The following is an 18441-nucleotide window of genomic DNA, read 5'->3' as shown; positions in this document are numbered from 1 at the left end:
ATATTTTCCAGTAAACATATGAAAGGCTTTACTTTTGAACAATTACTAAAGGAACATATTTATTTCCTGATAAAAGGTTCTTCTCTATACACAAGGATAATTATGAAAAACAAAAATATAGTTTGTCATTTAACTGAAGCTTACTAGGTAACAAATAATAATATTTTGAGGCTCCTGAATCAATCAAGATGACAAAATTTCAGATTCCCCATGAAAATGTCAAGGAAGGAATTAATAAAGACAGAAATGTACACTGGTAAAGAGAGTGGGAAGAGGGGCATCAGCAAACCAGACACTGAATCAACTTTGGGGAGGCAGAAAGCACATTAAGTAATGAAGAAGTATAAAAGAATAACAGCCCAGCATACAAAGAGATGGGGGTACAGCCAAGAAAGTTATTCTGCCCTAGATAACACCCCAAGACTGGCCAAGCGCAGTGGCTCACGCCTGTAATCCCAGCATTTTGAGATTACAAGGTGGGAGGATCATTTGAGGCCCAGAGTTCGAGACCATCCTGAGAGACAAACTGAGACACTGTCTCTGTAAAAAATTTAAAAATTAGCCAGGGCAAGACCAGGGAGAGGAGAAGGAGAGGGTAGGAAGAAAATACCTCAAGGTTCCAGAATATCAATAGCCAGGAAAAAGGAAAATTAGAATGACACATAGACCTGAAAAGAGAAAAATTAACGGACTGTATACAGACCATTCAGTGTCTACCTCCAATCTCTCCCCAACTTCACCCTTAGTATGCTGCACAAAAGCCAAGCATTTATCCCTGCCGAAACTTTTCAAAAACAAACAACTGCCTGGGAAGCTCTAGGGTGACAGAGTGTCTACTCCCTAAGTCCCCAGTCCCTCACCCAGAAGGGCCAACTACCTACCTCCTCATCCTAGAGGGAAGCCAGCAATAACAAACCACTCCTGTGCACAGAGCTTCTAAACATTATGGTCTAATTCTTAAATGCAAACAGAATACTAAGCAAAAAGGGGACCCAACTGCAAACAAAGATCAGAAAACAGAAGGGAACTTAAAGCAAAAACTCCTAAATGACATCCTGAGAGTTCTGAGATCTTACATTTATAAAAGACACTATGAAAAGGAAACAAAGAAGATGGTGAGCTTTTAGAATCTGAAAATATGATTAATGCGATAAAAGATTCAAAAAAAGGTTAAGAGAAAAAGCAGAGAAATTTTTCCCTAAAGTACCAGAAAAGAGAGAGAAATGTGGGGGATAAAAAAAGAGAATCAATTCAGGAGGCCCAACATTCAATTAATGGAAGTTGTAAAAAGAGAGATGAATTAAAGAAATAACATAACGGAATACTTTATTCCAAAACTGTACAAAATAAGCTTCCTGACTGAAAGGGTCACCTGACGGAATAGTACAATGGATGGGAAAAGACCCACACACTAACAAAAAGCAGTACCTACAGTGAATAAATAAAAAAAGTAGTGGTATAAACAATGTTTACAGAAACTGTGAAAACCACAAAGGAGTTGAAATCAAGTTCAAAGTGGTCACCTCTGGTGGGCAGAAATGTGCATGGCAGTAGTATGGGTGAGGTCATGATCAGCAATGAGCATCTGATTTTTAAATCATGTGTATTACTTTGACTAAAAGTTTCTTAAACCATATTTTAATACTTACTTTTAGATACTCAGGGTACCTTAAGTAAAAAGATTAAATAGAAATTTTATCCAGACCACAAATAATTTTAGAGAAGCACTATTTAGCATACATACCTAAGATATGGGTAAAAGAAACAATCCAAATTTTGACTTGGCAATCCTGACCACATGATGCCAACCGAAAAAACTGAAGACCTTGTTCTCCATCTAAAATTTATAAAAAATAAATACAGAGAATTTGTAAAACACTGAACCCTGCCAAAAATTCCCATTTCTTATACTAAGATCTATTCTACTCATTTAAACCATGTTCATAAGCTATTAGTTAACTTATACCATTTAACAAAATGTTGATTAAAGAATTTCTTTTAAACAAGGTACTATATGGGATTATTAGTCCTCAAGTTGCTACAAAAAATACCTTTCATTTTCCTTCCTCAAAGAATAGAACTCAAGACTGCAAGAACCAATATTGAGCCACTAAATAGAGCATCCTCTAACTCAATTTTAGAGTCTATGAGGCTAGCATTGATGGGAAAAATTAGGAAGAAAAGTCAGTTACTTTGAGAGTGTTAAATGTTTAATCATTCCCAACCTTTTTTTAAGGTCATAGCAATTTCTTCCTTTTTTTTTTGAGACAGAGTCTCACTCTGATGCTCAGGCTGGAGTGCAGTGGTGCGATCTCGGCAGCTCACCGCAACCTCCACCTCCCAGGTTCAAGCAGTTCTCCTGCCTCAGCCTCCCAAGTAGCTGAGATTACAGGCATGTGCCACCACGCCCAGCTAATTTTTGTGTTTTTAGTAGAGACGGGGTTTCACCATATTGGCCAGGCTGGTCTTGAACTCCTGACCTCACAATCCACCTGACTCGGCCTCCCAAAGTGCTAGGATTACAGGCGTGAGCCACTGCACTGGCCTAAGGTCATATCAATTTCTTAAAAGCCTGATCTATAGTTCGCATGGAATAACAATGGGAAATTTTTTCCATTTGATTTAATCAAGCCAAAGGCTGGAATTATAGAAATCAAAAATAACATCAATTCACTCCATTTGGTTGAAAATATTGTATTATTTAGGGAAAGTAATCAGTTAAATGGTGTCCCAGAAGCTCTACTACTTTACATTTACTTAATTTTAGTGTATCATTATATATCTACTAGATTAAGTTCCTAAACAATTTTGGATAATGTAAATATTGATATCATCAATGCAATTTTATGCAAGTTGCACCTAATATCCATGTAGTTTCATCAATTAAGTTTTGGCACTCATATGCAGTAAAGCACAATTAAGAAATTGAGGCTGGGCATGGTGGCTGAAATCTGTAATCCCAGCACTTTGAGAGGCTGACACCAGGAGTCTGAGACCAGGCTAGGAAAGATGGTAAGACCCTGTCTCTACAAAAAATTTTTTTAAATTAGCCGCGTGTGGTGGCACACACCTGTAGTTGTAGCTACGTAGGAGGCCGAGGCAGGGGATCTCCTTGAGCCCAGGAGTTTGAGGCTGCAGTGAGCTATGATCACACCACTGCACTCTAGCCTGGATGACGGAGCAAGACCCTGTCACCAAAACAGAAATCTAATATCCATCTTAAGATTGCACTCTGGCTTAACAAATTTTCAGTATATAAAATTTAACAAATGTATACACCTGGGCATGTAAATTTTTTCTATGGACTCTGCCTCTTTGAAAGTACAAACACTTTACTAACGAACAACGAATTAAATTCCATTTAACTGAAAGCTTTTCTAACTCCATGGGACTTCCATATTTCAATAGCATTTTTGTTTTTTTCTGTAGCATAGGTTTACCCAAAATGTATCCTTTCTAAGAGAGATCTTGAGGGATACAAGCAATTTCTGATAATCATTGTCTTTTTAAGACAAAACATTTTATTCAATAAATGGCTGAGAGCAAAATATTTCTGTATTAGACCTAATCAGCAACCCTATTTGTTTCTTAACTAAATAGATCCTTTGAAGTTAATTCTGAAGTTCTCTAAGTAGTGAAAATTCAGCTAAGACAATGGAAAATTACACAGGTTACAATGTGCTTATGTTCAGTATCTAAATATAATATTTAGAAACATACTTTTCTTCAGGAAAAATATTTAAATTATAATAACCTAAGCTACACTTTATCATTTAAAAACTGGAGAGAAATGATCATTTACTCTCAGGTGCAAACAGGATTATTTTTTCCTTATTTCAGCAAAATGTCACAAGATGAGTCAATATGTCATAAGTATTTACAGATAATAACAAATACCAAATTAAACAAATTTAAGTTATATACTTTGTCTTCTAAATAAATACAGTTGTTCCCACAAATTCCTACAATAATCACTTTAAAGCATATATCAATTTGTTTCAGAGAATTTACTCATAAGGTTAAGATATATTTCAACAGCAACACTAAAGGAACTGAAGAAGGCACAAAGATTAAAATTATACCGAGAGAAGTGTATAATATGTTCTAAAGGCAGGGCGGGGATGTGGGTATCATTTCAGAATCTCACCTAGAATTCTCTGCCTGGTTTAGTGAGCCTTTCCTGACCCCATAAGCTCCCAATCTCTCCAAATGCAGGACAAAAAAGTCCTTATTTTTATTCTAATATTAACTAATATAATGGTATTTTCGTTGGAAATCTATCTTCAGATCATTTAGAACCAAAAAAGGAACCTAGATGTCTCCACACTTATATAATTCACCAGATTCATTGAGTGCCTACAAGATGTGGAGAAGGTCCTACAGAAATGGAAGCAATGGCTTGTTTGTTACAAGCTGTTCTTAGAGTAAAATATCACAGAACAATATATTAAAAGAATAACTGCCTTAATTAAATTAGGGAGGGAGTTTAACATAAGAATGGGTTTATGAAAAGAAAATCTATTATTTCACAAATCATTAAAAGGAATCTTACTCATCAGTCTACATTTCAAGGCCTACTCTGTATCAGGCACGATGAAGAAAAGAGACCCAGGCCCTGCCTGCCTGGAGCTTACAAGCTAATAGGAAAAACAGCATTAAATATTATCCATATAAATATATAATTAAAAATTGTGACAGTACTGTAACAGAAAAATAAAGCATGCAAAAAAAAGACTATATCAAAATTATACAGATTTAGTACAGGTGTTAAGAGCAGAAGAGACTTATCTTTAGTGATTTTCAGCCAAATTCTAAAGAATATTAACAGCAAACCAGGTAAAGGGTCTGCATGTAAAACCCTTGGAAAAATCTTAGAAACATTCCAGGAATTAAAGAAAGTTAATGTGGCAAAAAATGCATGAGGCCAAGAGCAATTTGAGATTAGGGGAAGCAGAACATGTTTTGCTTTTGGGATTTGAGATCTTAATCATATCTGAACAAGCCATTGATGGGCTTGAAAAGGGGGGAAATACCAAAACCTTCCTGTCTACTCTCTGGACCTGTTTTGTCCAATAGGGCAGTGACTGGCCATATGTGGGTACCAAAGACTTGAAATGCAGCTAGTCCAAATTGAAATGTACTATCTATAATATACATACCAGATTTCAAAGACTTAGTACAAAAGATAAAATCTTATTAATAATTTTTATTATCAATTATTGAAACTACATTATAGATATATCAGGATATATTATTAATTAATTTCATCTACTACTACAACATTTTAAATTTTCCTAAGTGGCTTGCATTATGTTGTTATGGATAGCACTGGTCTGGTAACAAGACTGCAGGGGGACAAAAGCTACAGAACTCCCATCCACTAACACGGAAAATGAAAACTCTAAAGAAAGAACTTTCCAAATCACTGTACCTATTTAAAACCAAAAGACTATATTCAGGAGTTTTGTTTATTTCTAAAAAACTAATTGTGTTGGCAAACATTTTATAAATTTTGCTTTTGGAAGATTAGTAAATGGAAAACATAGCTTCTATTTCCAATTTTTAAAGTTTACATTTCTACTTGAATATCAATATAGTGTTCTTTTAATTGCAATTATATCAATAGGGTCAGGTCCTCTAAATTGCCATATCCAAGGAATCTGAATCTGTTGTACCAATTTGAGTCACCCCCTGCATGTAATAAAGAATGTAATTTTCTTGCAGGAAACTCCAAGACCAAAAAAAAAAAAAAAAAAATGCAATTTTCTCATATATTTTTTCATGATGTCATTTTTGGTCAAAAAAGAGAGAAGGATAATCTCTTTACAGGAATAAATTAAGAGGGCTCCTCACTCTACTAATGATAACATGAAAAAGAATAAAAGAATGAAAAGTCATATACAGCACAAATTACAAATAGGAATTTCTAGTGCTTAAAAGAATAACCAACCAGAAACTGGCTGTGAAGAAAAATCGCAGCAGGTAATTCCAAGATCATGTGCTTTTTCACTATGCAGACACCTCATTTTATCATCCCACACTGTTAAATCACCACATGAGGAGCCAGTGACAAAGAAGCTTCCATTAGGAGAAAATGCACATGCCGCCAAGGAGCCATCTTTAACACTACCACATCTGAAATAAAAGCAAAAAGTGGGTTTTCATTTCAGAGTATCCTTTACTTTATACCACAGTCTCTAACAGCAGCTTGATACAGTGAAAAGAGAATAAATGGCTATCACGGAACTAGAGAGAAAGGACAATTGATGCCTACAGAAATAAAATATCATTTATATGCTATGAACTGAGATATACTGTCTAAAAGCAAGGGAGGATTTAAATATCCTCAAACATTTTAACTGGTATGTTCAAGCCTAAATTACAAACCAAAGTCCACATATCTTCATATTTTTCCACATGGCAAATCAGTATAAACACATTAAAATCTGTAAAACTTAACCAGAAAAGCAATGACAAGCAACATCAACTACAGCCATATTTTTTAAAAAAGGTAAGATAAAACTATTTTTATTGGAAAATATGTTATTGGAGTCAAAGGTACTTTCAACGTCTGTATTAAAAATTACCCAGAAGCAATGGCGAGGTCTTCAAATACAAATTATTTATGAAAGGAAAATGCTGTGGGCAAGTTAAAATTATGTTAGGAAGACAGGGAGGCACTGTGCTGAAGTATTAGTATTTGCTCAATTAAGAAAAATAAGCTGTTAAAAACCCAACAATTAACGCACTGTCCCATCCAGCAGGGTATCTATCATTTATATATAATTAATTACATAGTTTAGGGATAGTTATATATCCCTAAATGCTATAGATGCTATAGAGCCAGAAGTCATCATTGGATAAGTAAGATTCCTTAGCTGACAGCTGGATTTCATGCATATAAAAAAGATATTTGGCCTAAGTGTTTATTAACACCACTTAAAACACGTCACCATCTTCAACCCAAAGACCTAAGCTTAAATGAGCAATAGTTGTTGACCAACTGGCATTTGTGCTCCGAAAGATGTTGGGAGACAGAAGGAGGGGGAGGTACACTAGGCTCTTTTAATTGGTAATTACTTAAAAGTGCATGGTTTCTAATGTACTTAATGTCATCTAAAAGCGTTAGCGTGAAAATTTTAACTTTTGTTTTTTTTTGAGACAGGGTCACTCAGTCACTCAGGCTGGAGTACAGTAGTGCAATCCTAGCTCGCTGCAGCCTCAAACTCCTGGGTTCAGGCAATCCTCTCACCTCAGCCTCTGGAGTAGCGAGGACTACAGGCACACGCCACCACACCTAGCTAATAAAACTGATAATTTTTGTTACGTGTATTTTGCCACAATATAAATAAATGTGAATAGTTTTAATGTTGTTAAATTGCAACACAACATTACCAATGTAAATTAATTGGTTTTTTCCAAAAGAGTTTTTCAGGTGAGTTTTTAAGAAATGATAAATAACACATCACCACCACACCAGGCATGAGGTTCCTTCTTCTGGGCTTGGTCATTCATCCAGCAAGAATTGCAGTCAGAGAAATAACTGCATCTCTTAGCTGAGCTTTACATACTATTACTTTATTATTGAAAACACTTGGGCCGGGCACAGTGGCTCATACCTGTAATCCCAGCACTTTGGGAAGCCAGCCGAAGCGGGTGGATCACATGAGGTCAGGAGTTCAAGACCAGCCTGGCCAACATGGTGAAACCCGGTCTCTACTAAAAATACAAACAATTGGCTGGGTGTGGTGGCAGGAGTCTGTAATCCCAGCAATTCAGGAGGCCGAGGCAAGAGAATCGCTTGAACCCGGGAGGCAGAGGTTTCAGTGAGCTGAGATCCCACCACTGCACTCCAGCCTGGGCAACAAGAGCGAAACTCTGTCTCAAAAAAGAAAGAAAACACTTAAACCACAAGTGACAAAAATAAAGCCTACAATTACTGAGCCTTCAAAATACTGCTTTAACTCTTACAATAAAAAAAAAAAAAAACCATAGAAGTCTAACAAGATTAACTCTTAAGATCGGAGCTAAACAAATCTACTATAAGAATCATATTAAACATCTCTCCGGGTTTTTGACCTTTAGAAGGCCAGTTAAAAATTTTTTTTTTTTTTTTTTTTTTTTTTTGAGACAGAGTCTCACTCTGTCACCCAGGCTGGAGTGCAGTGGAGTGATCTCGGCTCACTGCAAGCTCCACCTCCCGGGTTCACGCCATTCTCCTGCCTCAGCCTCCCAAGTAGCTGGGACTACGGGCACCCGCCACCATGCCCGGCTAATTTTTTGTATTTTTAGTAGAGATGGGGTTTCACCATGTTAGCCAGGATGGTCTCGATCTCCTGACCTCATGATCTGCCTGCCTTGGCCTCCCAAAGTGCTGGGATTACACGCATGAGCCACCGCGCCCGGCCCGGTTAAAATATTTTTCCTTGTGCTACCTGAAAACCATTGGCTTCCTAGGGTCATCAAAATATTTTTCTTTTTTTCTACATCACTTAGACTGTGCAGAATATCAAAATATTTTGCTTTCAGTTTTTTTTAAGTACACCTAGTCAACAGGATTAAAACAGGAAGGATTTAAATATCCATACCTATATAACTTGTATGACTGTGGATTCCACAAAACCACAGTTCCATCAGCTGCCCCTGATGCCAAACACGTGGAGTCTGGGGAAAACTGGCAAACCCTCACAGGGCTGCCACTAGGCTGTTCCATCACTGCCAACATCTGTCCATTTTCAGTATTCCATAGGACAGTGGTACCATCTGTTGAACACGATGCCAAAATATGTCCTGAAGGGGAGAAACAGCAGCAGTGGACAGCATAGGTGTGAAACTTCAATGGAGAATGTGGCAGTTCAGTAAAGTCACGTAACGAGTACAGGCGAATTGTTTTGTCCAAGGAGCAAGTAGCCAAGAGGGAAAAGGAGAAGGCACAGCAGTTGACATCGTCACCATGATCAGCTAATGTGTGAATCAGTTTCACCATGTTCTTTATTTGAAGTAAAACAGCCTGGAAGTTTTAAGCAGATGAAGGTTATTTATTCTAGGAATCAGATACATGCAATTTGAATCTATATAAAAGGGCCAAAATGTTTTAATTTGCTCAATGAAAGCTTCTACATCAACATTTTAAAGCAGTGGTCCCCACCTTTTTGGCAGCAGGGACCAGTTTCATGGAAGACAATTTTTCCCTGGACTGGGGTGTGCGGGATGGTTTCAGGATGAAACAGTTCCACCTTAGATCATCCGGCATTAGATTCATAAGCAGCACACACCCTCCATCCCTCGCAGGCACAGTTCAAAATAGGGTTTGTGGATGCCTGGAGCCCCAGCTACAAAAATTAGCTGGGTGTGGTGGCACATGCCTGTAGTTTCAGCTACTTGGGAGGCTGAGGCAGAAGAATCCCTTGAAGGCAGGAGGAGGTTGCAGTGAGCTGATATCGTGCCACTTCACTCCAGCTTGGGTGACAGAGCGAAACTCCGTCTCAAAAAAAAAAAAAAAAAAAAAAAAAAGAAAGAAAATCTAACACTGCAGCTGATCTGACAAGAGGTGGAGCTCACTCATGCCCTCACCTCCTGCTGTGCAGCCCAGTTCCTGACAGGCCAGGATGGGTAACCAGTCCTCAGCCCTGGGGGTTGGGGAGCTATGTTTTGTTTTTGTTTTGTTTTGTTGAGACAGGATCTCCCTCTGTCGCCCAAGCTTGAGTGCAGTGGCATGTTCTCAGGTCACTGCAACTTCGGCCTCGCGGGTTCAAGTGATTCTCCCACCTCAGCCTCCCAAGTAGCTGGGATTACAGGCATGTCCCACCACGTGGGCCCGGCTAATTTTTTGTATTTTTAGTAGAGACCGGGTTTCCCCATGCTGGCCAGGTCTTGAACTCCTGGCCTCAAGTGATCCGCCCACCTCGGCCTCCCAAAGTGCTGGGATAACCGGTGTGAGCCACCGAAACCGGCCAAGGGAGCTCTGTTTTAAAGGACAACCTGTTACCTGGGATAAGAACAATTCGGAGAAAAAAAAATATCTATAAGACTGTAACCTCTGATTCTCACAACCACCGTTGTCATACCAACAAATTTCCACAACTCCTCAAAAAGAACCTTGTCAAATAACTTCAAACTGATTTGATGTTGAGCTTTCAAAACCTAAGGTGTTTATTTCACCTTTGAAGCCTTTCTCATAAGGAGTTCTCAAAAATATCTCATTCCGGATCTGCTCATCTCAACTCAAAAAGTATTTTCTTTTTTTTTTTTTTTTTTTTTTTGAGACGGAGTCTCGCTCTGTCGCCCAGGCTGGAGTGCAGTGGCGCAATCTTGGCTCACTGCAAGCTCCGCCTCCCGGGTTCACGCCATTCTCCTGCCTCAGCCTCTCCGAGTAGCTGGGACTACAGGCGCCCGCCACCACGCCCGGCTAATTTTTTTTTTGTATTTTTAGTAGAGACGGGGTTTCACCGTGGTCTCGATCTCCTGACCTCGTGATCCGCCTGCCTCAGCCTCCCAAAGTGCTGGGATTACAAGTGTGAGCCACCACGCCCGGCCAAGTATTTTCTATTCTAATAAACTATCTTAGCTGCTCCCTCCACAGGATGGAGCCAAGGCTATCTGCTCCGCCTTTAAAATGAAACTGTAGGATTTGCTCTTAAAAAAAAAACAACAAAAGTCTCATTGAAAATTTATTAATAAGTGGCCATGTTGAAAGCTGTCCTATCATGGTTTGTCATCCTGTCTGATAAATAGTAAAATTATACAAAAGACTTGAGGTGAGGAGCCACCTCTGAATGAATCAAGGAAACCAAGGAAAGAAAACCTAAGAAAGTGTCAAAAAATGAACCTAGCCAGACCACGCTCAAGAACAAATTTACAAATTTAGCATAAAATCAAACTCCTCACCATGGCAAACACATCCTATATAATCTTATATAATCAAAATCTTATATAATTCCCGCCTGCCCACTTCTCAGATCTCAACTCCGGCCACAGTCCCTCTCTTCTTTCCAGCCTCCTTGGCCAAACAGTCTTCCGTCTCCACAAAGCGGTTTTCTCAAGCTGAAATGCTCTCGCCTTCCCTCTGCTCTTGGGATCCTATTTGTCTTTTAGATCTCAATTTCAATGTCTCTCCTCAGAGACGGTTTCCCTATTTAAGGTAGCCACTCTCTAGGCTAGCACATCACCCTATATTCTCAGCAATTGCCACCAGCATCGGATATTTGTTAAATTGTCTCCCCCGACTAGGATGTAAATCCCAAAGGAGTAGGTACTTTGCCATCTTGCTCATTTCTCTATCCACACCATGTAAAACTGTCAGGCACCCAATGTACTTAAATAAATATATGTTGAATATTTATTTTGTTCAAGCCCAATTGAGTTCCAGCCTTTAAACAATCCATATGTAATATGAAATTAGAAAATCTACCAAGACTAAATACACACACACACACACACACACACAACTGACGGTGGAAAACTGGTGTCGAGTGAGGCAGAATCAGCTCTGAAAGGGGCAGGTATAACCTTGACTTGTAAAATTGATAATCCTTTGTCCTAGTCTTATTTACGGAAACACCTCTACCAAAAAAAAAAAAAAAAAGTCTGGGCGCGATCGTGCACACCTGTAGTCCCAGCACTTTGGGAGGCCGAGATGGGTGGAACACTTGAGCCCAGGAGTTTAAGACCAGTCTGGGCAACAAGGCAAGACCCCATCTCTCCAAAAAAAAATTAATAATTAGCTGGGTGTGGTGGCGAGCACCTGTAGTCCCAGCTACTTGAGAGGCTGAGGCGGGAGCATCACTTGAGCCCCGGAGGTGATGCCTGCGGTGAGCTGTAATTGCACCACTGCACTCCAGCCTGGGCAACAGAGCAGGACCCCATCAATCAATCAAACAAATATTAAGACATAAGGAACATGCCTTTCCCCATCTTCATCTTATCCTTTTAGGATAAGTTCAGCCTCTTTTCTTCGAACGTAAACTCCAATAAAGCCTAAAAACCAAACACGAAAATTTCTGGTAGACTATCCCTGTACTGTTGTCTTGAAAACAATTTAGACCAGGTGGTGCTTTCTGGAGCGCTCACAAATCCCAGCTGTGCAAGTGCGCACAGGTGATTTTCCAAACAAACTTCGGCTCCCAGCCCTCTGCGGCACTCAGCTCCCTTTGCAGTTCCAGGGCATTCAGTGGGAAGCACCAATGTCACCGTCAGCTCAACAGTTTGTTTTGAAAAAGCTCTCAGGCCTACCCAGGACCTGCCTTGGTGGGGTGTGGGCGTTCCCTCGGGCCTCGGCTGTCACGCGAACAGTAAATTCCCGGGCACACCAGGTCAGCTGGCCAGCGTAAACACATGGATCCCATCTCATTCAAAGCAAACCCGAAAGGTGTCCAGCGCTCCCCAAATAAAGTCCGCGACTTACACCCCCCACTCTAAGAGCTGCCGGGCCTCTGTGGACTGAGCGACCCCAGGCAGGAGGGAGGCCTGGGAGGCAGGGAGCTCACCCGCAAGGGTCTTCTTTCCACCCGACGCCGACACGCCCGCCCCTGTCCCGGGCCAAGGGTGCACGAACCACGCCTCGCCGCACTCAAGGTCCCAGCTGGGCCCTGCTGCGCGGTTAGAACCGGGAAATGGAGGGTTCAGACGCCTCACGCGAGCAGGCCCAGCCGCGCTTCTCCACCTACCGCCACCGCTGCTGAGCCGGCCCGTGGGCGCGGCCGCTCTCACCTGCAGGACCCGGGACGCGCGTGATCCGCCTTCAGGTGCCCACAGGCGGTGCGGATCACGTGCCGCGCAGGTGAGGCGGGCGGGGCGGGCGCCAGTGGAGACCCAGTGCAGGGGGAACAGGCCCCGCCCCCGAACGCCCGCTGGGACCCAGAGCGGAGGGAGTAGGCCCCGCCCCGCGAAAGCCTGTGGAGACCCAGGGCGGAGGGAACAGGCCCCGCCCCCGGGACCGACCCCTGAGGCGGCGCATGCGCGCTCTTTCGCCCGGACTGCGAGTTCTTCCCGACTTCTGGCTCCTAGGGTCAAGGCGAGTTCAGGCTTGGAAAGGGCCTTCCGTCGCAAATCTTTCTGTTTTGCTAAAGCTGCAGTCGCAAGGCCTAGTGATCGCCTGAAACGTCGTTTTAAAGGGGCATTGCATGGAATGTTCGGCCATCCTTGCTGAAAGTTTTTACCTCTTTCTCCAGTTCTCCACCCTGCACTGTGTTCTCCGAGGCCAGTCTCCCAGATTGGCCTTCTCTATTTTGGCCACCCTGGGCGGTCGGTGACTTGGCGTCTTCTGCCCTCGCCTCCGCATTCGGGTTCCCCTAGGGGTCTCTCCCGGGCAGGCTGCCTGCCCCGGGCCCCAGCCCTGCTGTTGGTTGGTATCCTGAGCTCACTGGAACCCCGGGCGCCTTTTCTTCAGCCTTTCCCAGTGCGTCCCAGTGGCTCACGGTAGACTGATTTCCATGTGTCATTGACTACAAAGTGGCCCTGCCAGTCCTTTTTGAGATAAAAATTATCCAGAAAAAAAAAGTTCCTGAGCAAGTTACCACTTGTTAACTAAATGCACGACATAGTGTGGGACTATGTTCAGATGAAAAAGATACAGAGAGCTTTTATTTTTAATCCATGAGGAAACAAAACTATATCAGCCTGTGGAGACCAAAGTTACATTTGAAGAGTAATGACCTAAAATGGTCACATTTAAAGATGAAATTGAGACCGTGGGAAACTATTTGCAATGAAAAAGACTAAGGGGAAAGGGAAGATCAAAATTAGGATTTTGTGAAGTTCTTGTTAATTTTTTAAAATTAGCGGAGTGCATCATGATTGAGACTTTGAACACCAAATTCCATTCCAAAGTATTGCCAAAACAGTATTTTTCTAAAAACAAGTTTTTGATTGTATAAATAATAGAGCTCTCTGTAGGAAACACAGAATATATGAACAGGAAAATAAATAGTCAATAATTACAGCACTCGGAGATAACCCACTCAGAGATAACATTTTCTCTCAGTCTTTCAGAAAAAACAGTAATTTTACAAAAAGTCCTGGAAACTGCCTTTTTAAACAAACTTGTGTCATGAGCTGTTCCCATGTCTAAAATTTCACTAGCTTTTTTTCCTACATAATGGTCTACAGAGAAACATACCATAAATTATTTAACATTTTCCCTGTTGCTGGATGGTTTCAACATTTTTGCTCTTAGTGTAAATAATGCTGGATTAAATATCTTTGTACCTGAATCTTTTTCTTTTAGCCTCAATATATTACCACGTTATATACATAAATCTTTTTCCATATTTATGAATATGTACTTAGGATAAAAATTGAAATGGAGGCCAGGTGCGGTGGCTCACGCCTGTAATCCCAGCACTTTGGGAGGCCAAGCTGGGTGGATCACCTGAGGTCAGGAGTTCGAGACCAGCCTGGCCAACATGGTGAAACCCCATCTCTACTAAAAATAGAAAAAAATTAGCCGGGCGTAGTGGCACGCACCTGTAATCCCAGCTACTCAGGAGGCTGAGACAGGAGAATCTCTTGAACCCAGGAGGCTGAGGTTGCAGTGGGCAGAGATCACCCCATTCCACTTCCAGCCTGGGGGATAGAGTGAGACTCTGTCTCACAAAAGAAAAAAAAAAGGAAATGGAATCACTGGGCATAAAGGTGTAGACAGTTTTAATAAGTATTACCATACTGCTCTTCAGAGAGGTTGTACAGTTTACACTCTCAGCAATATGTAGTTGTGTTTGTCTCTCCACTTTCTTGTCAAACTTGAGGGATACCTTTTTTATCTACACTAATTTGTATGTGGGTTTTTTTGTTTGTTTGTAAGATGGAGTCTTGCTCTGTTGCCCAGGCTGGAATACAGTGGCATGATCTTGGCTCATTGCAACCTCCACCTCCCGGGTTCATGCGATTCTCGTGCCTCAGACTCCCAAGTAGCTGGGATTACAGGCGCCTGCTACCACGCCTGGTTAACTTTTTGTATTTTTAGTAGAAACAGGGTTTCACCATGTTGGCCGGGCTGGTCTGGAACTCCTGACCTCAAGTGATCCACCCGCCTCAGCCTCTATCTACACTAATTTGATAAGCCAAATTGGTTTTAATATTCTTTAAGTAAAATATATAAAAGAAGCCCGTGACTACACCTGCCAGTAGTTTAGCACCATGACCTTATGTCCAGTATAGTCAGCTTTGCCTGTCCTACAGAGACAGGGAGTTTCAAAGATAGAAGCCTCATTGAGGCTGGTCTGCAAAGATCTAACTACTTTAACATTCTGTCCTGTACCAGTTCACTCTACAAATCTATAAATTCTTATAAATGTATCTTTATAAATTCTGTTTCTGTAGTATATTGGCAAGATATTTTAGTTAACATTTCCCAAAGTAGTCAGACCTTTGATTTGGAATATTAAAGATTTGAATGTTTTATGCATTCCTCACCCTAATTGTGTAGCTGTGAAAATCTTATTTAAGGCTGGGTGCGGTGGCTCACACCTGTAATCACAGCACTTTGGGAGGCCGAGGCGGGCAGATCATTTGAGGTCAGGAGTTCAAGACCAGCGTGGCCAACGTGGTGAAACCCCGTCTCTACTAAAAATACAAAAATTAGCCAGGTGTGGTGGTGCACGCCTGTAATACCCACTACTCAGGAGGCTGAGGCAGGAGAATTTCTTGAACCCGGGAGGCAGAGGTTGCAGTGAGCTGAGATCGAGCCACTGCACTCCAGCCTTGGCAACAGAGTGAGACTGTGTCTCCAAAAAAAAGAAAATCTTATTTAAGGATACAAATCCCATTTTGTCATTAATTTCTTGTTCTGCTCCTTAAAATAATGCTACTTGAAGAATATAGAAAACAATTTTAAGTGATCTATTTGAAGAAAAACCACCTTTTCTTTTCTTTTTTTTTTTTTTTTTTTTTTTTGTGCGATGTCTGCTCACCGCAAGCTCCACCCCTGGGTTCACGCCATTGTCCTGTCTCAGCCTCCCGAGTAGTTGGGACTACAGGTGCGCACCACCATGCCTGGCTAATTTTTTTTATTTTTATTTTTAGTAGAGACAGGGTTTCACCATGTTAGCCAGGATGGTCTCGATCTCCTGACCTCATTATCCGCCCGCCTCAGCCTCCCAAAATGCTGGGATTACAGGCGTGAGCCACCGCGGCCAGCCAGAAAAACCAACTTTTCAATTAAATAGTAAGCAATACATGTTGTCAAAATACAGTGGCAATGGGAACCAAATAGATGTGAAGCAATGAGTGAGCCACCAATTACTAAAATGTGTGGTCCTGAGTAAATAAGAGCTTAACAGAGAGATGAGAGGCACCTGTGAAGTTGGAAAAGGTGGGCAAAAGAATGTGTGCTAAATAGACCTGAAGTCTAGTCCGGCTGAGGGATGAGCTTTGGAAATACCCAGTTTCACAGTAAATACTCAGGCATGTATTGAGGTTGTTTTCCTTTGCAGGCAAACCCAATGTCAGAGTTTCCAGAACAGTTGGACAAGGTAGAGCTCAAGGTATAAAAACTCCCTTGAGGTGTTTAGTTTATGAAACTATATCAAGCTGAACACATGAAATTTGCCTTTTTCTATGTGTATATTATACTGCAGAAGACGTTTTTAAAAACATCCTGGCAGATTGCCCAGAGATTATCTCATATCTGATGCAACCATTAACTCTCCACATCTGGTATGAGCCACAGTGCCACCTCCTTGTAGAGAACTCTGGGGATCTGGAAAGCTGCAACTCTGCCTGGGAGCATGATGTGTTATCTTCTGCATCATAAAATGTTCTCTTAATTTGCTTTATCCTTTGCCATTATGTAAACTTTACACCTTCAAACTGGCCATCTTTTCATTAAACCACTCAGAGTCCCTGTGTGCCAACCAAGTAGTAAGAATTAGCAGAGTTCTTTAGAAACACCTGGAATGCCATACAGAAAAAAAGAAAGATCCAGGGGCTGCCTAACAACAAAACAGAGGGTTGGGATGAGATGGTGTATATTGGGCACAGTGAGAACTGCCTGACGGCAGAAAATGTGCATATGGCTGGAAGTAAGTATACCAGAAAGAAATGTAATGACACGTATGAAATTTGGTATTTGGTACATACTAAAAAATTTTGGAATTCTCACTGTGCCCTTTTCTCCCTTTATGGTACAAGAAATATTTTTTGCTTATGAAATTTTTATTTTGTTTTGTTGGTTTTGTTTTTGTTTTGTTTTCCAATTCCTGGGCTCAAGCGATCCTCCCACTTCAGCCTCCTGAGTAGCTGAGACTACAGGCATGCAGCACAAACCCCAGCTCATTTTTTGATTTTTATTTGTATAGAGACAGGGTCTCACTATGTTGCTGAGGCTGGTCTCAACTCCTGGGCCCAAGCAATCCTCCCTCCTTAGCCCCCCCCCACAAAGTGCTGGGATTACAGGCATGAGCCACTCCGAGCCCAGCTTTTGTTTATGAAATTTTAAATTGCAATTTACATTTTTTCATTTTCTTATTCTGTCTCATTTTCTCAAATTCTTTATTTTCAGATACTATTATTAATGTTCTTCAAGAGAATTCAAGATGTTAATGCATTTTTGAAAAAAATACTTTTGTTTCCAGATTTATGGTTTTTATTACATAAGGTAAAAATATTACAGATACGGAAAAATTAATTCATTCAACAATAGTTCAATTTACAGAATTACAGATTATGTTTCCAGTTTACTGCTCATTATAGTCTGAAATACAGTATTTGATGCTACCAGTCTTTGGCATCTTGTAATATTCTGTCAATTAATTGGCCAAATAATGCCAGGTCTCCATTGTAACCTGATTATCTGGAATTAATATTTCTCCATATTTTCACTAATGACTTTCAAACTAGTTGACTGATTTTTGCCTAAAGAAAATCAAGATACTCCTTTAGTTTTACTTTTTGTTTGTAACTTGAAAAGGGAAGGACAATTGTCACATTTTAAAGAATGTAATAAAATGTCATACCTAATGTATCAAATTGTTTTTTTCAAAAATAACTACAACAATATATCCCATCCCACATGCTCTTCCAAAACTTTGGGACTTACCCTCAAGAGGTGGGGGTTATGTCCCTTCCCCTTAATTTGTGTGTCATTAGACTGACACACGTGATAGACAACACTGTGTAACTTCCAAGCCTGGGTCTTAAGAGGCAATACGGTCCTTGAGTCACTTTCCCTCAGCAGCCAGCCACCGTGCAGTGAGGAAGCCTGGGCTACATGAAGAGACCCACATGGAGAGGAATGAAGTTCCCATCCCTCAATACAGGCTGAGCTCCCAGCCAATAACCAGTGCCTGTGAGTGACCCCTCTTGGAGAGGGGTCGTCAACTCTCAGTGGAGCCACCAAAGCTGATGTCATGTGAAGCAGAGATGAGCCTTCCTGTCAAGCCCTGTCCAAGTTGCAGATTGTTATTTTAAACCACTAAGTTTTGAGGTAACTGCTTTTGCAGCTAG

At 41.0% G+C, this 18441-nt stretch overlaps 1 protein-coding gene across 5 annotated transcripts in view; it reads right to left on the bottom strand.

Annotated features, from left to right (window-relative positions):
* WDSUB1 (WD repeat, sterile alpha motif and U-box domain containing 1) overlaps positions 1-12849 on the bottom strand; it is a 53089-nt gene extending 40240 nt beyond the window's left edge. For 2 of the 5 annotated variants that reach the window (XM_032755631.2, XM_032755628.2), the window contains exons 1-4: positions 12709-12849; positions 8589-9010; positions 5951-6135; positions 1745-1837 (exon numbers count right to left, since the gene is read on the bottom strand). In XM_032755631.2, the coding sequence (XP_032611522.1) occupies positions 1745-1837; positions 5951-6135; positions 8589-8986 (676 nt within the window). In that variant the 5' untranslated portion in view covers positions 8987-9010; positions 12709-12849. Of the gene's footprint in view, positions 1-1744; positions 1838-5950; positions 6136-8588; positions 9011-12485 lie in introns of those variants that run through there. The other 3 variants (XM_032755630.2, XM_032755633.2, XM_058441783.1) reach the window with 3 other exon arrangements.
* Between the last annotated feature and the right edge of the window lie 5592 nt (positions 12850-18441).

This window comes from Hylobates moloch, unplaced genomic scaffold (genome assembly GCF_009828535.3).
Source record: "Hylobates moloch isolate HMO894 unplaced genomic scaffold, HMol_V3 SCAFFOLD_1, whole genome shotgun sequence".
Taxonomy (NCBI): Eukaryota; Metazoa; Chordata; class Mammalia; order Primates; family Hylobatidae; genus Hylobates; species Hylobates moloch.
This window is presented reverse-complemented; position numbering and strand designations above follow the sequence as displayed.